At 38.2% G+C, this 23,931-nt stretch overlaps 1 protein-coding gene across 3 annotated transcripts in view; it reads left to right on the forward strand.

The window, feature by feature from the left end:
* The window catches only part of esyt2b (extended synaptotagmin-like protein 2b), a 228,597-nt gene that overhangs the window by 139,214 nt on the left and 65,452 nt on the right, over positions 1–23,931 (forward strand). For all 3 annotated transcript variants that reach the window (XM_072576195.1, XM_072576196.1, XM_072576197.1), the window contains exon 7: positions 11,777–11,832. In XM_072576195.1, coding sequence (XP_072432296.1) covers positions 11,777–11,832 — 56 coding nt within the window. The remainder of the gene's footprint in view (positions 1–11,776; positions 11,833–23,931) is intronic.

Below are 23,931 nucleotides of genomic sequence, written 5' to 3' on the forward strand. Positions count from 1 at the left end.
CTATAAAAGCATTATTGTGTCTGAGATATGACTGTTATTATAATTTATAATTCCTGAAAGCTTTACTTACCACTACTTTTGCATGTATGAATCCATGTTGGAGTGCATATTTTATGCCAAGGATCGTAATGGCATGCTAGGTTAAGCACAGTAAGCTTTGGGAATATATGAGAGCATTTCTCCATGCTTTTGTATTATTCAGCTTGCTGATGCAGTTGATCCTGATTTTATTTCTGTTGTAGATTGGCCTTTCAAGCAAGAGAAATGTTCCAGCTGATGGCATTAGATACTACTTCAAGGAATATACTAAAGCAATATTCATTATTGTAGTTTCCATGAGTGCAATAACATTATAAAAGTCACGTTCTGCAAAATATCAACTTGGAACAACTTGTTCCTGTGGGTAGCTATTAGCTGATCATTAATACTTGCAGAATACTTCCTAAATATTTGGGTTATTGAATGTTGGTTTGTTGTGAGTTGCAAATTATTGCTGTGTTCGCACAAATCTGGGAACCTTAATGAAGCCATGGCTCTGCATGTGACTCAAAATCCTATGTATATCCAACACAAATTATTCCAATGCTCATTGCTCCTCTTCACTCAACATTAAGGAGCTGTCAACTCTAGTAAAAGCAGCTAGGAAACAAAGAAATTTTGCAATATTCTTAACACCAATGAGTGTAGCTTCAACATTTTTAAATAAGGAAATCCCTCCAAAACCAGGATCAATCCAGTAACCCTTCTCTTGACTGCCTTCCAGGTATAGAGGGACTATTCTATTTGGAGGGGTTGAAAGGGGTGGGCTTGTACTCATTGAAATTTAGAAGAATGAGAGGCGATCTCATTGAAACACACACAATTCTAAGGGATTTGAAAAGGTAGATGAGGAAAGGTTTTTTTCCCCCCCCTTTGTGGAAGAGCCTAGGATCAGAGGGCATAATTTCGGGATAAGTAGTCACCCATTTAAGACTAATGAATAGAATTTTACAATACAGAAGAGGCCATTCGACTAATCATGACTGTACTGGCTACAGACAGAGCTACCCAACTCCTCCCATTCTCCAGCTCTATCTCCATACCCCTCTAAATTTATCACTTTCAAATATAAATCCAGCTCTCTTTGGAAACCTCCTCTGGAATTAACCTCTACCACTCTTCCCAGGAATTTCTTCTTTGAGGCTAATGAATTTATGGAGTTCTTTGCTACAGAGGGCTCTGGAGGGTGGGTCATTAAGTATGTTCAAGGCTAAGGTGGACAGATTTTAAATCAGTAAGGGGATCTAGAGTTATAGGGAAAAGGCAGGAAAGTGGAATTGAAGATTATCAGATCAGCTGCGATCTTAGTGAATAGCAGACACGTAGTTAAGCTGAATGTTTTATGGCCTTATGGTCACTTCCCTCATCCAAGTCATTAACATAACTATGGCACCAACACTGATCCATTGTTGCACTCCATTAGTTATAGGTTGCCATCCTGAAAATGCCCCTCTCATCCAACTATTTATCTTGTTAGTTAGCTAATCCTCTTATATCCATATAACCCCTGACACTGTGGCTCCTATCATAAGTAACATTTTTTGTACAGTGCTTTATTGAATGCTTTTTGGAAATCCAAATCCAATACATATTCCTTTATTTATCCTGCTCCCTGCTGAAAAAGTTTTAATGATTTCTCAGGCATGATTTAGCCTTCATGGAGCCATGCTGACTCTGCTTGATTACATATCTCTAATAGTCTGTTATTAAATCCTTTACACTATACTCTAACATTTTTCCAACGACCGATGTTTTTGACTCTTTTTTTTGAATCGGTAGGTTTGTCTAGGGTTTATGGATTCTTGGAAGATTGTTGCCAATGCATCCACAATCCTCTCTAGCTTCATCCCTGATTATTCCAGGAATGTAAACCATCGTATTGCAAACAAAACTAACATTATTACCATACATATTTGTCTTGAATCCAGTTCTCTAGCATAATTTTGAACTCGAGCCGATGTTTCTGTAGCTGCTTATACTGAGCCTGATCTGTTTTGTGTGTGTTATAGAAAGTCAGTAGTCGTTTCAATAGATTGATGATTGAGTAAATGAATGAAGTAATGATTTTATTGTCAAGTGTATTTTGCAGTGAGAAATACAGTGAAAAGCTTTCATATGTTGCCACTATATTGTAGTGTCTTGATAGTTCAAGAAAAAGAGAAATATAAAGGTATAACTTACAGGGAAGCACATCTCGACCTTGCAGTTAATCTTACTTTCCTTCTTTCTCTTCCAGCATTTAATTCAGATTTTCTGACTTGAGCGGAGATATACACTAAATACTGTATCATCTCAGAGGTGGTATCCTTACCTTCAGATTTACCCGAGCTAGTTGTTCAGCCTTTTCATCTTTTTCACTTTTATGACAGAAGCAAGTGAAGTCTTTCGTTTTTTTTTCCATTCTGCACGTTTCTTGAATGGTATGCTTCAGTTTTTGTTGTCTCTGTTTAACTTTTAAGTGATCATTTACAGAATATAGAGATTGTTGGCTGGCCAACATTTATTGCCCTTGAGAAGGTGATGGTGACTTGTCTTTTTGAAATGTTTCATTCCATTGGTGCATCCACAATGCCATTAGGGAGGGATTTCCAGGATTTTGATGTAGACTGACGGTGTGAAACACATGTTTACCACTTTTACTCATCATCTATATCATCAGCTTCTGGTTTGTCCATCATTTTGTGTATATGCCTCTGATGGGATAGCAAATTTGTCTTTTATTGCAGCTAAAAAATACTCATTTTGCATGGTCTTTCTGAATCAGTGCACAGGTCTCCAGCTTCATCAGCCTTTGTTTTGGTGTGATATGTGCCAGGGGCTTTTTCTACCAGATGTCTTGCACAATTGAAAGCTGGGCACTTCCTTGGAGCATGCAGTATGTTTCATGTTTCACAGGTACTAAAATAAAAACAAAGAGCTCAGATGATGGAGGTCTGATTCAAAAACACAAGTGTTGGAGAAACATTACAGATGCTGCCAGACATGTTGAGTTTCTCCAGCACTTGGTTTTTGTTCCACATGTGTTGCTGTGTTTGGATGTTCAAGTGCATCAACTGTCGAGTGTATTTGGGACCCGTTGACTTCATTGACTTGTGAGGCAGTCTTTGTATATGCACCCATCATGCAGGAGATCTTCCGTATAATTCTTTAGTTTGACTTGCAAATCTTTCTGGAAAGCATCCAGAGAGGTGGATGCAATCACCAACTCAGCAATTCTGTTTACCAGCTCCTCATCTGAAAATTCACACAAATCTCATTTCTCTGCATTTGCTTGGAAAGTGGTTTGTGAATTCTGGAGGCTTCTGCGTCAATTGCATGCATTCCTGTCACTGAATCTAGAGGTTTCATCTGCTGCTGAATTAGTTTTCTAATGTGATCCATATGCTTTGGGTTCTTTTAGCTCTTTAGCCGTTAGTCCAATTTGTTAAGTATCTATGGACTTTTAGAAGAATCCCGACAGAGTGGAAACAGGCCATTTGGCTCAACAAGTCCACAATAACACTCCGAAGAGTATCCCACCCAGGGCTATTCCCCTACCCCAGTACTCTACATTTCCCCTAACTAATGTACATAGCCTACTGTACATACCCTGAATACTGTGGGCAATTTAGTATTGTCAATTCACCTAACCTGCACATCTTTGGACTGTGGGAGGAAACTGGAGCAACTAGAGGAAACCCACAGAGTCACAGGGAGAATGTGCAAACTCCCCACATTTTTGCTCGAGACTCAAACTCAGGTCCCTGGTGCTGTGAGGCAGCAGTCCTAATCACTCAGCCACACCAATTGCTATGCAAAGCTTAATGATTTACTTTTCTGAATTAGATCCACCCAAATCTGAAGGCTTTTTACACTGTTAAGAGTATTTTAAATTCTGTTAGAAGGTGTGCAACTCCCAAGATAAACTACTGTATTTTGTGGAAATTCTGATGATATTTTTTGGCCTTCCTTTGCTTGCTGCCAATCCAGCACGCACTCTGATCTCTTGTCTTTCTAAAGTGAATTAAACTGGCTTCTCAATTGTAATTTCTCTGCTTAATGATCAAATTAGGTTTTCAAAACTCTCCACTCTAACAAATACACTGAGTGTCATGTCATGCACATGAGCATAATTTAAGATGACCAACCATGAGTTTCACCAGTAAGTTAACTTGTTTGCTGACTATTTAAGCATGGAACTTCTCATTAGCATGGTATTTTCTGTTCCCCAAGTCATGTTATAATCTCATAATCAATTGCTCATCAGTGGTTAGCTATGTGGGTTAATTTAGCTGATGCTACAGCAAACCAACTGATTTCTGTAGTGTGTGCAATTTGCAGACCCCAAGCAGACTAACTGTCTGACAGCGCTACAACATTGTATCCACGTGGTATGTAGAGTGCTTTAAAAGTGAGCTCTGTCAATAGCAAGGCACATATGCAATACTGACATTCAGTTGATTTTCTACACCGTTTACTTTCGTAATGCTATGTTGTCAAATATCCTACCTTTTCATTGCACTTATCTTTTTTTTAATTTACTTCGCTTTTTTGAAGTCAACACCACCACCTAGCCACCCACCCTTTCCCTTAGTCCTTTTCACTAGATGGACAGTGTTGATTTTATATTTATAATCATCTCTTTACTACACATACCTTGATAGATTGTTTGATTTGTAACAAAGGAAAGAGATAAATGTGTCATAATGTGCTTGGAATGAGTTATAACATTTCAAAGAAAGCTGCTGGTTCACTTTATAGATGAAAAATTAATTCACTATTAAATATATTTTTCATCAAAACTTTGATCTAAAGTTTAACCCCTGGAATATTAACAAGGTAGGCAGCATTTATGGGAAGAGGTACCAATCTTAATGTTTTCGGTTAACATTCTGATGAATGGCCCTGTGAGAGGAAATCATGTATTAATTATTCAAGGATTTTTTTTTGGTAATTATCCCAAGTCCATTTATTAAAGGAAATTGAGTCACAGAAGTTAATTGCTTTTGTCTTGTTTGCTAGAGGTTTTAAATAGCTTTTGGTCTTTATTATTGCCAATAACTTTGTGACCATGAAGGAAGAAGCTGGCTGATAAAAATAACATACTTCCAGTTGCCCATTTCTTCACGTAATGATCAAATCAATGCTTTTACATGAACTGTAAATGTTAATGATAAGATTTTATGTTCTTTGACATTTTTTCCATGATGATGTAATCCCAAGATATTGGTCAGAATTATCTGGGCCTGCTGGGATTGGATTCTAAGGGGGAAGTGGGTCAGAGGGCACAAAATGCAGGTATGGAATTTGTCTGATAGGAAACCTAAAGTTTTCATGATATATCCAGATTATCACAATGACAGCCAACATGGTGGGAGGACATTGCCTATAGGTAGGGTAGGAAGGTAATTTAAGGGTCGAGAGCTTAGTGCTGAAAAAGCACAGCTGCTCTGGCAGCATCTGATGAACAGGAGAATGAAAGTTTCGAGCATAAGGAATGCAACCCTCACTTTCTGCCAGGAAGGTAATTAAGACCATTAGTTGGCTAATTGAGAACAATTTCACAGGGCTTTTGATTCTGCAAACCATACATAAGAGCCACTCAACTTCAGTTTTACATTTTTTAAATAACTGTCGTGTTTAATTTCATTGTTGACCACAAAAAGTAGCACCACCCAAAAGCTTCTACTGACCTGTGATTTTTGCTAGGAATGTTACCGAACCTCTGCTGTCCAGAGTTCAGTCAGTGAGCCGAATGCCAATGTGACGTAAAGGGTACTTTGTATTTCTGCCACTTTTCGATCATTTGCTAAAAATTGGAAGTTGTGGTATCTTGGTCTTTTTAGTCTTCCTTGAGTAATTTTCATCTTCTGTCGCAACACTAGACATTTTTTGTTCCATAGAGCAACAAATAGGATCAACAATCATTCAAGGACTCTGGAATTTCTTCAAATTTTAACCACTGCAAGACACATGACATCAATTAAACAACCCCAGCCTCTGGTTAAAATCTAACACTTGGAGGATTCTGGGGATTTCTTTAATTGCTATACTTGATCTTCTTTTGTGCACTAATCATTCTCCCTTTTTAAAATTTATACTTGTGTTTTTGTGTACATTTAATATCACACTTTAATATTTTTCACTGATTTAATGACTAGAAAATTACTTTCACTTCCTTTCAAGAAGTTTTAGTTAAGACCAACCAAAGGGTTTTTTAAAAAAAAAGTTAACCAATTCACCACTCCTCACCTGGTCAAAACATTGTGCTTATACAATGTATCATTATTGAACTTCTTTTAGATCTGAGTGGCTTGCTTTCCCAATTACAATTGGTGGAACTCCATTAGGTTCTGTCATTTCCAATGAAATGCAAGAATTCTACAAAGAACAGCTTTCTTTTCTACTATTTTCAAATGTGTAGCATTATAAGATTGGATTATTAAGCTGATTTTGGTCTGGGGAAGCAGGAAAACATTGCTTTATTTTTCACGTCACGTCTTTGCATATACCCCCAAATTTAGTGGGAAAGGAAGGGTGCACACTACAGACCTCAAAGAAAGTTGCGGACACAGCCAAGTCTAATAACATTTGTGCAGCAGTTATGTTAGCAAGTTGGTAGTAGCTAATCACATTTTAAGCATTCAGATGCAAGATATTAGGAAGCTAAGCATTTAATGTCCTTCAAAAAGGACTCGTGTAGGATAGTGGCCATCTTCTGGTAAGATGGCACTGAAGTAAGGCTTCTGAGCCGGGGCGCATCTGCTTTTCTTTTTTCTTCTTTTTTTTTTTCTCTTTTATTTTACTTAACCTCTTAAGTGAACTCCGTTGCAGAGGGAGCATTCTTCATCGGCAGTAAGTGGGCATAGCAGCACAGACTGGTGATGGCAGCATCGGAGGCAAGTTTGGATTCTTGGCGGCTTCTGACAAGGTAGTCCTTATGCTGACCCTTAGCTGCTGCGCTGCAGGCGACTTTGGGTTCCTGGCAGCATCCGCGTCCAGCATAGATTCATGGAGGCAGCAGCCGAAGCAAGTTTGTCAGGGTGTCAGAGATTGGGAATCTTCCTTCTAGCAGGAATTCATACCTGGCCACCAGGCCCATAACCCATGGTGCAGCACTTAAGAAGGATTGTAAAGTTGAACACTTCCTTCATTTCTTATTTCCTGCCTTGATGTTTGTTTGTTTTTTAGTTTATTTGTGATGACGCTGCCCCTTTAACAAGGTTATGTTGTCTTTGTTTCTTTTTTCAAGGGGCCGTCAAGGCAGAGATTCCAATATGTTTGGAAATAGCTACTTGAAAACAATGGCTGGGGAATGGCCATTCCTCCTTGTTCAGATTTTCTTTTCTAGTTTGGTCTGTTTTTAGCAAGCAGTCAAAAACCGCTGGGGACTAGGAGAAGCAGATACACTGAAAAGAGTTTCCATGCTTCAACAGGGATCTTGCCTGAGCTTTCTCTCTGAAATCTTTCTTGGCTGTAAGAACCTGTGTTTGAATTTACCATTTGCCAAGGGGTGTGTTTATGGGAGGTTGCAGGAATTGGAACTGCTTCATTAAATTGCGATTTCAAGTCATAGAGTCATAGAGATGTACAGCACGGGAACAGATCCTTCGGTCCAACTCATCTGTGCTGACCAGAAGTCCCAACCCAATCTAGTCCCACCTGCCAGCACCAGGCCCATATCCCTCCAAATCCTTCCTATTCATATACCCACCCAGATGCCTTTTAAATATTGCAATTGTCCTAGCCTCAATCACTTCCTCTGCAATTGAGTTTTTAAGTAAGTTATTTTAAATTCTGTTTTTTTTTGTTTGTGTTTCATCCATAGTGATAAATTAATTCTGTTTTGCTTAAAGCTGAGTGATTTGACCAGCTGTATCACTCTTGGAATTTCCACTTTACATGTACATAAAAGTTTAGGGTCTGTGGTGCCTTCTTTAAAATGGTTTGAGGGGGTCTGGCCTGGTTCATAACATATTTTTCTGTATTTTAAGATGGTGCTGGAGAGTGGCAACACGATACAGCACTTTTCACTGTATTTTTTAACAAAATACATGTGACAATAAATTAATCAAATAAATAAATCCCTCCCCCAGGGCCAAAAGATTTGGATTCTAGCCCTCCTTGCTCCAGAGATGAATAAAACATCTCAACTGGTTGATTAGAAAAATTAATTTACTGTCCTTCCACTGGGGTTCTTGAGATGCGATAGTGGTGTCCCTACCTCTGAGCCAGGAAACTCCGGTTCATGTTCTACCTGCTTTAGGCATACATAATAACATGTCTGAACAATAAAAATTATTTAATTCAAAATGTCTCTCTATCATTGTGGACATATTGGGCTGAAACCATTAGTTTGTATCCCACATATCCAATGTAATAATATCTTGCTTTTAGATTTTTGATATTAAAGCAATCGATTATATTATAAATGAATCTGCATTTTCTGTTATGGTGAAATTTGACATTCCTCAAATAAAGTAGTAGTTTATAAGTTAGCTCATTAACTTGCTTACTTACCATCCACCCGAGCTACAAGACTTCTCAAAAATTGCTAGTAGTAGTAGATTTTTGTGAGGTATTTAGCATGGATTGAGTTGGACCAGCAGTTAAAAACCTAGTCAGATCGCATTCCACAGCTTTTTCAAAGATTTTTACAGAAGCCATAACATTGAGTGGGAGCTCATATTAATTCTTTTGATTTCTATTGATTGTCATCAGGGGGTGCTCCAGCAATCTCCGAAAAAGCATAGAATCACTGATGGCAATATGTGTATTTGTCAAAATTCTGCATGCGTATGGAGTCCAGACACTGCTGTCTGTGATTGCAAATTTTGCTAATTTTGCTGTCATTGCCACAATAAAATCTGAGTAATTGTTGCAACTAACAACCATAACTTTGTCTGACAGTCTGTAAATCAGACATCTCCCTAAAAAATGTTTGCTGACTGCATAAAAGTTTCCAATGAAGCTACTTGTTTATTTCCAGGTATTATTAGAGTTTAATCTGTACTTGCTTTTACTTAGCGTTGGTAAATTGTTTCATTTCTTCTCATTTCTTACATAATAAAATTATATAAGTCAATTGTTCTGTCATTACTATTTTCATTTCGTTAGTTGTATAAAAAGGATTGGTAAGGTAGTGTTGATCATACTCTGTCCTAGCTAGTTATAAAAGCTGTTTTAAGAACATAACAACAATTTTTATTTGCTATTAAACATGTCCATGTTATGTCCAGTTATGCAGCAAATAGGATAACCAGTTTGTTGAAATGCATCCCACCACAGGTTGAAAATTTTCCTCAGTGATAAAACTTCTTGCTTTATTGATTTGAGGTGGCCCATAAGATTTTTTTTTAAATGTTCAAGAGAATTTCTGAATACTTGTATTTGTGCTCACAATTTTGAATGTTCGTTTAAAACATGTTTAATTTACTAAAATTCATTGACTTTTGATTGCAGATGGTTGAGGCCCCTCAAAAGTGAGATCACCCCCACCTCCACTGAGTTTAAAGTAGTCGAGAGACAATGTTTTAAAATCAATTCTCCACCCACTTTTGGAATAATAATAATATTATTCTACTACTTTTTCTTTGTTAATTGTGCTAGCTTGGTTAACTGCATCAATGACCTCACTTATTGCTACATTATGTCATGACAGGGCCTGGAGAGCATCAGTTTGCGAGCTGCTGTGATCCATTTTTTTTCTGTACTGCTGCTTTCAGTTCAGTGGCAATTCAAAGACAAAAAAAATTCTGCTTCACACCCTAAAAGATGAAAAGCAGACATCTGTGTGCTGTTTTGAGTGAGAACAGAAAGTAGTTGGAGCAGCTTGGAAAATGCTGATCGCTGAGCATAAATATTGTTCACTACATACCAGTGGATTACGGACAGTAAAAGCATTGTAAAATGCGACACTGAAATGAAGCAATACCATCATTTTGTTTTATATTAACTGAAAAGTGCTAGTACCACCAGCAGTTGTCTGCTTTACTGTTTTGAACTGTGTACCTTTGTGAACATCTGCCCAGCATTGTTATTGATGCTTTTGTGTTCACTCGCTGAAGCATGACTGGAGACAGTCACCTTGACTGACTTCGTGCAAATACATAAATTTAGGAGTTGATGAGCAATTTAACCAAAGCTGGATTTGAATAAAGCAAGTTTCTCCAGGTATTGTCCTTGCTGTGAAATGGTTCTCCTTAATTCTTTTACAGCTCTTAAGTGATATGTAACAGGAGTGACATGCTATATCAGTAATTACACCAGCCATCGATGAAACAGAGACTCAGTTCATTGTAATTACTGTACCATAATGTCAGACCTGAACACTGACCTTCATAGCACATTAATAGAAATCCCAACAGTATGTTATTCCAGCTAACGTTTACTCCTGTACAAGTCCAATCCCAGACTGAAATCTGGCTTAATATTTCTTAACTTAAGGAGGTCATCTTTCACTGAAATACAAGTACGCAATGCTGCAGATTAAAAGCAAGTTAGAAATTGATTACATAAAAAGAAATGAAGATAAAATAGAATAAACCAACATATTTACATATGACACAATTTGATAGATTTCAAAACAACAGTCCCATCTATCCCAACAACAACATTTTAGAGTATTTGAAGCATTTGTTTCTCGAGCAGATTATAGGTTTAACATAATTTGTTTCAGTTCCTGGTTTTTGGAGTTTGGAAGCCTCTGCCTTAATTGGTCACAAAATTGAGTTTAGGCTTTCTCCGCTTCAAATAACTCCTTCAGGATCTCAACCAAACTTCTGGGCTGGAACTTTTAAATTAATACCATTACACTGACACACAACCTTTTTCCGAACTTTTCAGAACTAACTCCTTTTCTCCAGGGGAAGTGTTTTTTACAATAAACTTCAACTAGGATTTCTACCTTTCCAAGCTATTGGTTTTTCCCTTGAGCATAAAAGAAACCGTTCCTGATCCTTCTATACTGAAAGCAAGCTAATATTCAATATTTACTCTATCTGTTTGCACTGAATGTTTAACAAATTCCCATTATCTCACACTAACTCTCTCAAATACTGGTTTTAACAAAACCTGATTCCAGAAATGCTGACAAGTTAATCATTAAACCCGTCATACACACCATCTAAAACACACAGGCTATTAGGTCAAAATCTGACATACATTCATATATAAATCACATGCAAGCAACACTTGCAAATGTAAAATTTATTGATGATTTGCCATCTTTGAATAAAAACAATAAATTGAAACAAATTGGAAAATGTAATTAACCTTTTGAAGTCTTTTTGACACCATTACTTATTTAGGTTCTAAATCTATTTAAATTGCAACTTGTACTTAATAAGTACTGTTTCTTTGTTTACTAGTAATTAACTATCTTTTTTTAAACCCTACAGTAATTAGATCATAATTAATGATAACTGGCATGGAAGCATGTATTATGATCATTAAATCATTCAGAATGGTAAACCTAAACCTCTGTAATCAGTATTGTTCAACATATGATATATGAAACACTTCAACAAAATTGCCGATTTATATTCCTCAGGATTCATTACCTTATCAACATTTCACACAAACAAGATAAATACCAATGTTAAAATAACAATGGAAAGAATTGAATGCCTATTGAATTAGGTAGTCACATATTAAAATCTGATGAATTTAGTGGCTTACATTTTCGATCTAATTTGCAGCTTTTTGGCACTTTTTGAAAATTATACACTGAAAATAATTCTTTGTTTTTAATTACCAGTTGCTTGAAATTAATTGGACAGGACTGACCAATCTTCTGGATGTCCCTGGTCTGAAGTAAGTATAATGAATGAATGAACAAGCAGGGCCTTGAGAATGAAGGTTACTTTCAAGAGGCATGGATGTTTGTGAATGGAAACATGCATCTAAACTGAAACACTTTTTGTTTAGTCTATTTTTAAACTGTGTGATATGTTTGTAACTGGCTTTCTAAATTCCTTGTTGAGAGGAAAGATTCCAACCATTGCACCATTGAGTAATGTTGAGTTAGAATCATTAAATTTACAGTATTGAAATTAGATATTTAACCCATTCCATCACGAACTAACTTGTCTAATCCCACTCACTTCTCATGTTACATACAATGAAGGAATTCGAAGCTGGAATAGACAATTCAACCCTTCAAGCCCGCTCCTCCATTTAACAGGCTCGAAGGGCAGAATGGCCTACTCCTGCACCTATTGTCTATTATTGTCTATAACACCATCACGGCTGATCCTATCCTGGTCTCAACTCCACTTTCCTGCCTGCTCCACACAGCCCTTTATCCCATTTTTGATCAGAAAAATATCTATTTATTTCTTGAATCTGTTGATTGATTCTGCTTCACTGCACTCTGAAGTAGTTTCTCCTTGCCTCCGTTTTGAACCTACCTCCTCACATTCTGTATCTCTGACCCCTTGTTTGAGACTGTCCTACAAGGGGGACTTCTGTTTCATCTTATCGATCCCCTTTTAGCATTTTACATGTTTCAATCAGATACCCCCTCATTCTGCCGGAACTCCAGAGAGTACAAGCCTAAGCTATTCAAGCGCTCCTCGTACGGTAGACCTTTCCTCCCTGGAAACGACTGGGTGAACCTCCACCCCCACCACATCCTTCCTCATGTAAGGAGGCCAAAGCTGGACACAGTATTCCAAATGTGGTCTCACCACCACTCTATATAATTGTAATAACATTGCTTTACTCTTATAATCTGGTCCTTTTTCAGTAAATGCCAGGATTCCATTTGTCTTTACTTTGTTATACCTTATATGCCCACTTTCTGCGATTCATGCACAAAGCACGGATGTGCTTTGAATCTGCTTCAAATTTAAATAATAATTTGCTCTTTTATTTTTCTGCCCAAAATCGACAACTTACACTTACCTACATTAAATTTCATCAGTCAGACTCTGGCCCATTCTCTTAGCCTATCAATATGCATTTGTAAACTTTTTAAACTCCTCACTCCAGCCTGTTTTCCCCACCTATTTTAGTATCATTGCAAATGTTGCAATTTTACACTTTCCCTGTTTGTAGATCATTTATATAGATTGTAAGCAGATGAGGTCTGAGAACTGAACCTTGCAGCACCCTGCTAGTTACAGTTTGCCATCCAGAGAAGTAGCCAACTCCTTGCTTTCTGTCAGCCAACCAGTCCTCTGTCCAAGCCAAGCTCTAACCCTAATCTCCTGGGATCAATGTTTACGTAGCAACTTGTCAAATGCCTTCTCAAAGTCTAGATACTCCGTATCCATCAGATCACCATGATCTACCTTGCTGGTTGCATCCTCAAAGTTTCTCAAGCACAACTTGCTCTTCATGAAACTGAAACTGTGCTGTCTCTGATGAATTGAGCTTTGTTTTTCCAAGTGCTCAATTATCTCCTCCTTTATGGTTGATTCCAGCAACTTTGCCACTACATAGAACAAACTGTGTGTCTGTGGTTTCCTACTTTTTTTGGCTATATTTTTTTCTGAATAAGATTGTCACATTAGCATTTTCCAATCCACTGGTACCTTTCCAGAATCCAGGGAGTTTTAAAATATCATAACAAATCCATCCACTATCTCTGCTGCCAGTTCCTTTGATACCCTAGGGTGCAGGCTATCAGGCCCTGGGGACTTCCCGGAGCCTTCCACATCCATCAAAGTTTTACCTGAACATCCACCAATATCATTTATTGTATCCGTTGCTCCTGATGCAGGTCTCCTCTACAGTGGGGAGACTGGATGCCTCCTAGCAGAGCGCTTTAGGGAACATCTCCAGGACACCCGCACCAATCAACCACGCCGCCCTGTGGCCCAACATTTCAACTCCCCCTCCCACTCTGCCGAGGACATGGAGGTCCTGGGCCTCCTTCACCGCCGCTCGCTCACCACCAGATGCCTGGAGGAACAACGCCTCCTCTTCCGCCTCGGAACACTTCAACCCCAGGGCATCAATGTGGACTTCACCAGTTTCCTCATTTCCCCTTCCCCCACCACACCCCAGTTCCAAACTTCCAGCTCAGCACTGTCCCCATGACTTGTCCTACCTGTCTATCTTCTTTTCCACCTATCCACTCCACCATCCTCCTTGACCTTTCACCTTTATCCCCTCCCCCACTCACGTATTGTACTCTGTTACTTTCTCTCTCTTTCTCTCCTCCCCCCCAATTTATCTCTCCACCCTTCAGGCTGTCTGCCTTTATTCCTGATGAAGGGCTTTTGCCCGAAACGTCAATTTTACTGCTCCTTGGATGCTGCCTGAACTGCTGTGCTCTTCCAGTACCTTTAATCCAGTCTGAGTCCAGAAGAACAGTTACACTCAAAATGTCGACTTCTCCCAAACCTGATACTGCCTGACTTGGTGGGTTCTTCCATTCTCCTGCTTCTCTACCTTGGATTCCAACATCTGCAGTTTTTTTTTGTCTTTAATCTCATCAATTTACTTAATACTTCTCCCTAGTAATAGTAATTTCACAAAGTTCCTCTGTAGTAACTGCAGTTTTTGGGAAAAAAATTACTATCTTTCACTTTGAAACCAAAGACAAAATGTTGGTTTGGTGCATTTGCCATTTGAGTTTCACATTATTACCTTGCTATTTTCACCCTCGAAAGGGCCAACATTTACTTTCTCTATTCTCTGGGTGCTCTGGTTTTCTTCCACAATCCAAAAATGTGCAGGTTAGGTGGACTGGCCATGCTTTCCAAAATAAAATTGTCCAGTAGCATCCAGGGATGTGCCAGTTGGGTGGGTTAGCCATGGCTGTTAGTTCTAGTTTGTACGCAAAATGGGATTAATTGTTTTCATGGTGAAGGTTCCTCTAGGTCACAGATACAATTGCATTTTATATTCGGTTTGATGGAGAGAAGAGAGAGTTCAGGACCAGTATTTTAAATTAAAAATAAGGCAATTATTTGGGCATGAAAACTGAGCTAGATAAAGTAAACTGGCAAATTAGGTTAAGGGGTAGGTCAATAGAGTTCCAAAGCAGATGGGGATTATTTCATCATACACAGAATACATGCATTTCAATGGGAAAGAAAAATTCCAAAGGGAGGTCCCATTAAACGTAGTTCGTTAAAAAGTTAAATATGATGTGAAACTTAACAAAAAAAGCATATAATTGTGCAGAAATGGGTGGCCTTTCAGAAAATTAGAAAAAGAAAGAAACACTAAAAGATTAATAAGGAGGGAGAAATTAGAATAATAAAAACAAACATATTATCCTAATGGTCAGAGATTACACAACTCTTGAGATACAAAGGAATCTGGATTTTCTAGTTCTAGAATCTCGCGTTAACATGCAGGTACTGCAAGTAATTAGGAAAAATAATAGAATGCTATCATTTATTGCGAGGGGAGTTTAATATAAAAGCAAGGAAGGATGTAATGTGTTAGAAGCAGTTCTGTGATAATTTACAATGAATACATGGAATGGGCAAGTTGCCTTTTTGAGGAAAGTTTGGACAGAATAGGCTTGAAGTTTAGAAGACTAAGGGTTGACTTATTTGAAACATTGCTCCAGAAAGGATCTTTGCTCATTGGGAAAACAGAGGGATTTAAAACTTATCTGAAGAAGTCATACTGGCCTCAAAATGTTAACTCTGTTCTTGTCTCCATAGATGCTGCCTGAGTTTCTCCCTCATTCACTCTGTGTTTCTTTGAGATTTCTAGTATCCATGGTATTTTTCTTTTATTGAACTTGGCCATTATAGTGACCAGTATTTTGTAAGTAATGATGTGCATTGCAGCATTCTTCCTAATGAAGAAAAGTGCCATAATACATTCAAAACTGTAGATAAGTGTACGAGATTTAAATGTCCAGGTATCTTTTACTTTGTTTAACAGCAGGTCTTTTTGTTTTTAATCTAACTACTGACTCTAGTCCATTGAACTGCTCTGAACTGTAAATGATACAGCATCTGGTTTGACAGTTTCATTGCCTGGAACTGTTGTGATCTGTTCTGATAGCTGTTGCTATTAGGAATACTTAACCGAGTTCCAAAATCTGTGAATAGCCTGAACTCAGCCGGTAATCTATTGACAACTCTGCCAAGTGGGTGATTGATGTGACGTCATCTGCCATTGGTTTCTGTTCATTCGGGGTATTAAGGGTTACAGGGAAAAGGCAGGAAAGTGGATGTGAGGCATGTCAGATCAGCCAGGATCCTACTCAGTGATGGAGCACGTTCAAAGATCTGAATGGTCTATTCCTGTTCCTATTTCTTACAGTTGTCTTTTGAGTACACACTCTTTGGTTAAACAACTTAATGCTCATTTCAGGGATTAAACTTTTTTTTTCTGTAGGAGTGTCTTTTATTTTTGCAGTATCAAGTATAAGTTTATGGATTGGGAATTTATAGATTGCCATCAGTTTCACTTTATTTAAAACTTTCATTTTCCATAAATTTGCTGGGATACTGCATGGCTCTTAAGGATTGTACATAATGGATACTGTGTGACGGAATGGGACTATTCGGTGCCGCCCTTTTGGCGCTGATCATTTGGCCCTGCCGTTTTGGCGCTCATTACTTTAGCGCTGAGCTGTTTTGGCGCAATTCTTATAGATAACCATCGTGTGAAAATTTTGGTTTGTCTCGCTTGCTTAAAATGTTTTCAACCATTTCTGGTATGGGCTCTACAAGAAAATAGAAAGAAAATTGTATTACCAGCTTTCCAATGTGAAGACAGAAGGGCTTAAGTATCATCAAGGCAGTAGATGACTATTAATAATTGTTAAATGAGAAAATGATTACAAAACGAGATTTGAATCTACAGCAGGTCATTACAGCTTTGACTATCAACTCTTGCTAGTTGAGAAAATTACATCAGGTCGTTCGTCATCCCCTCTTCTTTAACCAAACAAGACTTTTTTTAAAATTCTGAATTGGCGCCAAAACAGCTCAGCACCAAAGTAATGAGCACCAAAACAGTTTAGAGCCAAAACGGCAGGGTCAAATGATCGGCGCCAAAAGGGCGGTGCCAAAACGTACCCGACCCACTATGTGAATGATTGTGGAGGGGGCATGAAGTTATGGTGACATGGGGATCTGAGGATGCATGGAAAGGGGATGTGGGGTAAGTAGAGGGTTGAGTGGTGAAGTTTAGGAAGCCTTCAAATGAAATTGAGAGTTCGGATGCTGATTTTTTTGAGAACCAAACGAGCTAGTGTTCCCCTTTTTCTTTTACTTTTGCAGAGAGCTCTGAATTCAGGGAGGGAAAGCCACTCATCTGTAGGTTGTGCATTTTGGAAGATGTGAAAGAGTCTGAGAGATGTTTTGTACACCCAACGTGAGAACCTTGCCTATTGTTCATGCTTTACTTGTGGTGCAGTTTGTTTTAGTACTTGTTAGTCCCTGAGACCATCCCCATCCAAAGTGAGATCTCAGGTTGGTATATAAAGCCCCTGCCAACAAGTCATTATCTCAAGTAACCTTCAGATGGTGTTTTTTTTTAAATTTAGTAAATCATAAAGTTCATGACACAACCTTTGCTACACTAGTTACATGATTAGGAGTGGAAATAACTCTTTAAGTTAGGCAGATGTATTAGGTGTATTGAAAGAGTTTCACACTAACAGCTACAAGATTTGGAAAACTATTTTCGTGAAAATAAGTTTGTATTATGGAGGAAGTGGAAATTTGTTTTTTGTGAATCATTGCAGGATAATTTAGATATTCCTTGTTGTGCTGGAGCTACAGGTGCTACTGCCAGTTAGAAATATTAGTCACAGCTCAGTTGCTGTCTCTGAACAACTGCATTATTCTCTGAAACAAGCACCAAGATTGTATAGAAATCTCAAGTCCTCTTCAAAGTCATAGGGCTGGATTCTATGTTCACCAGGCAATGGGTTTGATCAAATACACATAAGCACAGTTTACAGGGGCGAATGTCTAATACTGAGAGAGAGAGAATAGAGGTTATGTAGTTTAAAACTACTAGAGGTCCTTGAGGTGCTCCTGTTTCTTTTAAATGTGAGACCACAGTTGTTTAATTGTTGACTGGTTTTACTCAACAGTGGCCAAGTTTCTAGGTATCTTTGACTTCTCCGTGAATGGTTACATCTCTAATATGTTTTTTCATTGAACACTGTCTAATAAAAGGATGTAAGAGAAACTTTTAGCCCTTGCTGTTGCCAATCCATGTTATTTCGGCTGTTCAGAAACAGTTGTTGAAATATAATTCAGTGTGTGTTCTTGAGATTGGCTCCTTTTATCTTTCTAACTTGGCTAACTAGCCCGGTAGGTGCGTTTTAAAAAATATCCCAACATGTAAAATTAAAACGGCGATGCAAATTTCTTGCTTCTAACTCCAATGTCTGATTTTGACGTCTTCAGTTAAAAATGTTAGTGCTGATGGTTTTGTTTATTTCAAGAGTCTTATGATGCTTGCTTCAATCTGTGGTCAGGTGACTACTGCAGCCATTTTAGGTCCAAAAGAGTTGTCATTCAAGAGTGCTAGCTTTGGTTCCCTGACCTTTCACCATTGCTGGAATGTATCTAACCTGTATCTGAACCACCTTCTCTTTAAAGATAACTCATTGCTCCTTTTACTATTTCTATTTTCAGTCTCTGTTTCCATTTTAGCTTGGCTAAGTCTTTTCTCATCCCATTCGGGTTAGTCTTTCAAGTTAGAAGTTGAATAAGAGATTGCATTTTGCTGTTCTCCATTGCTATTCTAAATCTTATGATGCAAAGATCACTCTTACCCAGTGTTCCCCTTGTTCACTCGGTTCCACTTGGCTTAACTTGTTTTTCACCAGATCCAATAATGCCTCTTATGGGACCGTACTGGTCAAGGAAGGTTCTCCTTTTTTTCATTCATTTGTTAGTTGTGTGCATCACTGACTGGCTAGCATTTACTGCCTGTCTCTAGTTGCCATTTGAGAAGATGGTGATGAGCTGCCTTGTTGAACTGCTGCAGTCCACCTGCTATGGGTTGACCCACAGTGCCAGTAGTGAGGGAATTCCAGAATTTTGACTCAGTGACAGTGAAGGAATAGTGATCCATTTCCAAAACAGGATATTGAGTGGCTTGGACGGAAATTTGAAGGTGGTGGATTTCCCATGTGTGGTCATGGATTTAGAAGGTGCTGAAAAAGGATTTTGAGGAATTTCTACAATGCATCGTGTGTGTAGATATTGCACATAGCTGCTGCTGAATGTCGGCGGTAGTGTTAGGAGTGGATTTTTGTGGATGTAGTGCTAGTCAAGTGGGTTGATTTGTTCTGAATGTTATCAAACTACTTGTGTTGTTGGAGCTGCACCCATCCAAACAAGTGGGGAGTATTCCATCACACTCCTGACTTGTGCCTTGTAGGTTATGGACAGTTTCTGGGAATCAGGATGTGAGTTACTCACCACAGTAAGCCTAGCCTCTGACTTGCTTTTGTAGCCACTATGTTTGTGGCAAGTTCAATTAAGTTTCTAGTCACTGGTAACCCCCCAAGATGTTGATAGTGAGAGATTTGGTGATGGGAATACCGCTGAATGCAAAGGGCAATGTCTCTTTATTGGTGATGATCATAGCCTGGCATTTGTATGGTGTGAATATTACTTGCCACCTGTCAGGCCAAGTCTGGATATTGTCCAGATCTTGTTGTGTTCTTATCCTGAATGTGCTTCAGAAATTTCATCCCTTCCTTATCTTTACTGATGTTTGAGGAATTAAAATCCCTCCATATCATCATGCTAGTTATCTGATTTCTGCATAGATTTTCTGCACCATCTCTAAATTATTACAATGATTGTCGTTTTGCTTCTCAACTCTATCCAAACAGATTTTGTCATTGGTGCTTAAAGGACCTTCTCAATTTCAAAAAGTTAAGTGTCTTCCCTATTCAGTGCAACCACACCAGCTACCTTTTTCTCCTTCCCTATGTTTACTGAACACTTTGTTTCCCTGTATATTGAGCTGTCTATCCTCCATTTTTAAGCTGTATTTTGGCTCCACCCCCCCCCCCCCTTAAAATCATCTAACCAATCACTCTTTCCCCGTCTCAGTTAAAACCAAATTTGTTTTCATTTTGTTCTGAGTTGATTTAATGAGCTAAAATGGCATCTGGTCTAAAACTTGATGAAATTGACTGGAACAAAAGAATGAAACATAAGGAATAGGAACAAGAATAAGTCATTCAGCCCTATGAACTCACTCCATCATTCACTGAGATCATGGCTTGAGGGCGGCATGGTGATTCAGTGATTAGCAGCAGGGATCTGGGTTTGATTCCCGCCTCTGGCAACTGTCTCAGAGTTTGCGCATTCTCTGTGTTTGCGTGGGTTTCCTCCCACAGTCTGAAGATGTGCAGTTTAAGTGCATTGGTCATACTAAATTGCCCAAAGTGTCCAGGGATGTGCAGGCTAGTTGGATTAACCATTGGAAATATGGGGTTACAAGGATGGAGTCAGTCCCCATGGGGATGCTCTTTGGAAGAGCAATGTAGATTCAATGGTCTGAATAGCCTGCTTCCATGCCATAGTGATTCTCTGATTGTAAGTTCAACGTTTCCCATTTAAGATATGCTCTGTATTTTGCTTTGTCTTACCAAAGTCGATAACCTCATCTCCACATTATGTCTGTTAAACTTTTGCTCATTCAGTCGACCTCTCCCTGAGAAGCACTTTTGCAGGACTGAACCCCTCACAGCCCTCACATTGGTTAGTTGTGTCATTTGCAAACTTGAAAATATTACATTTAATCCCCATATCTAAATCATTGAAATAGGTCAAAGGATCGACTGCCAGAGTGGATAATAGGTTGGAATGCTACATTATACTTCAGCAATTCACATCCGCTTCTGTCCCGAAAATGTATGTCACAACTTGATCATATCTTGATCAAGTTTCTTCACTGTAGAACTGGGTGCAAGCAAATGAGGTAGTCTTTCTACCATCCTGGATAATGTTAGTTAATTTAAAACATATAATGGGATCTAAACCTGGGATCTTGCCTTGTGTTTACTTAGCTTCCTTTTTTTTGATAGTATGAAGATTGAACCGAGCAATGAAGTCCACAAAAACTGATCAGAGTTTTGATCCTCATTTTGCCCAACTCGGCCAGATTAGATGGAATGAGAAATCTGTAGTTCACAGAGCTGCAGATGAAAATGATAAATCTAGGCAAATCATGTAATGTTATAAAGTATAATAATAAAGCAATACAAAGTACAAAATAATGCAATATATGTGCCAGGCAGGAGAAAGTGAGGACTGCAGATATTGGAGATCAGTGTCAAATAGTGTCATGCTGGAAAAGCACAGCCAGTCAGGCAGCATCTGAGGAGCAGGAGAATCAATGTTTTGAGCCTAATCTATTCTGGTCAACTAGGAATAGACAATAAGTTTTGACCTAGCCAGCAAATCTACATTCCATGAACAAATTAAAAAAGAAACAATATAGCATGCAAACGAGGTTAAACTAAGGATATATATCCAGTACATCTAACAATTCACTCTCTAGCATTAATTTGAGAAGATAGTGCTGGCTGCCTCCATTACTGAACACAGTGCAATTTGTTTCTCATAAATTACAGCACTTAAAGTCATTTGGTATCCCCATTACAATCCATTTACAGCACTGAAGGAGACTGTTCAGTCTATTTGACTGTGATGATTTCCACAACGTTTTCCAGTCATTCAGCCTGCTGTGATCTATTCATTCCTTCAATTCCAGTATCTTGGACAAGCCTGATTCCCTTTACCCATCATTGCTAGTCTTAGATTTTCAGATTAATTTATTTTTGAAGGGGAAATTCACTTTCTTGACCAAACTTTTGTTAACCTGTTCCAGGATCTCTTGATGTATGTCTCAATGATGCCTTTCAACAGAAATATTCTTTTGAACCAGCTTGGGTATTTTACCATGCTAACAAGTGCTGTATAAATGGTGAAGGTGATTTTTTTGGCCAGATCAGTCCAAACCTATAACAACAAGATTCATCCATATTAATGCAGTAAAACATTACAAAATGCTTTGTGGGAGTATAGAGTGTCTTAAAGAAGGAACACGTATATCATGAATTAATTTAATTAAAAGCCACTTCCGGGTTCCTTTCTCAACAATGCTCAGTCTGTTTTCTTATTAATACCAAGTCATGCTATTTCTTTTCTCTGTTGCCCCTCCTCAGAGCAGCCATTCACCTGACTAGGTCCAGAGCTGTGGAAGTTCCTTCTTAAATATTCCTGCCTTGCTATCTCTTTTCCTCCTTTCGCAATGCTTCTTAAAACCTTATCTCCTTGACCATATTGATCATCTGTACCAGCATATCTTCTATCAAGTTTGTTCGGTATTGCCCTTCTGAAACCTGTTGCAATATTCTATAAGTTTAATGTGATGCTGTATAAATGCTAAGTCATACCATCTTTACAGTAATATATAGTTCTATTCTGATTATATCATGAATTAGGAATGTTGGCTGTAACCAACTCTTCTCATATGGAGCATTCCTCATTCTATTGGCTCTTTTAAAAACAAAAGAGACAGGGCTATTTGAAACAGGCACCTGTGGTCTTTTGAACACCAGAGAGGCTGCTCATTATCCAGTAGGATTTTCCAGTGTGAGAGAGTGGAGGTCCTTCCACCGATTTGTCAAAGTAAAGTGGGGTCATAGAGCTCTTGTATCCACCTGACAATTGCATTGGGTGATCCTCATGGAACAGGCGAGGTGTCTCCCCTCCAAGCAATTTACTTTTACTCACTGCAAATTGTCAGACAAAAGGGAAGCAGCTAAAAATTGTCTCCTATGTTTCTTTCTGCAGGTGAAAATATTTAGATGTTAGATGTTAAAGAACTCTTTTGATGAAGGTGTTCTTTTCAAAACTCTTGTTGATACTTTTAAGATAGAATGCTGTGTGGCCTGGAATCAAAGAATAGTTAGATAAAAATAACTAATTTTTACAAAAGAAAATGGAAAATGAAGTGCCAGATTGTGGTAATATATTCAAAAGGACCCGGGTGAAGGCTTGGTGAGAGTGATATTTAAGGCTATTCTTTTTATTCTGTAATTTACCGGCTGAACTGACTGATTAAATCAATCTTGTGTACAGTATTACTGTAATCTTATAATTCTGTACTGCAATATCACTCATCTAAATGAAATAGACAGCTTATAAATAAGGTACTTAGTAAGAGAGGATGTCATTGTTTCACTTTAAAGTTTATTTGAATTAAAATAAACCTGAAATTGAAACAAACATCATCTCTTGCAAAGCACTTTATTTAGCAAATCCCACATTTGCAGCCTTTTAATTGTCACAATCTCAGACCAATCCTTTCTGAAACAAAAATGCAGTAATTCTAGTTTTTCAATTTCTACAAAGCACAAGCATGTTACCAGCAGTTGTAGACACGCCCTCAAACTACTTGTACTCTGATGTTTTTCATCATTAATAATAATGCTAGATTTTTGAATGACAAACTGGAATAACTTTGGAATAAAAACTGGAGAAGCAAAGGGCTTTAGGCCTCCATGTACATAAATTATTAAAAAATACTGCGTAGAGTGGGACCGTAGTGATTAAGTTAATAGTCTATCAACCATGCTTAACTTTCTAAACTCAGGAGAATACAAGTTAATGCAACACAAGTGGATAAAGTGGTTAAGAAGGCATATGATATACTTTCACTTGTTAGCTGAGACATTGAGTTTAATTGCAGGGAGGTTAGGCTGAGACTGGAGAAAATATTGGTTAGGCCACAGCTAAAATTTTGTGTGCAGTTTTGGAATCCATGTCAGAGGAGGGATGTGATTACATTTAACAACATAATAGCTGGTTCACTACAGAGAAGAAAGTTATTTTTGTCTGATTAGTCCTATATGTGACTAATTGTCAGCAATTGGATTAACTCTTTATCTGTGTCTGCAATGCTAGATCACTTATTTGTACCAAACCCCTATACTTGCAGTGG

The sequence above is a fragment of the Chiloscyllium punctatum genome, chromosome 8, assembly GCF_047496795.1.
Source record: "Chiloscyllium punctatum isolate Juve2018m chromosome 8, sChiPun1.3, whole genome shotgun sequence".
NCBI classification, from domain to species: domain Eukaryota; kingdom Metazoa; phylum Chordata; class Chondrichthyes; order Orectolobiformes; family Hemiscylliidae; genus Chiloscyllium; species Chiloscyllium punctatum.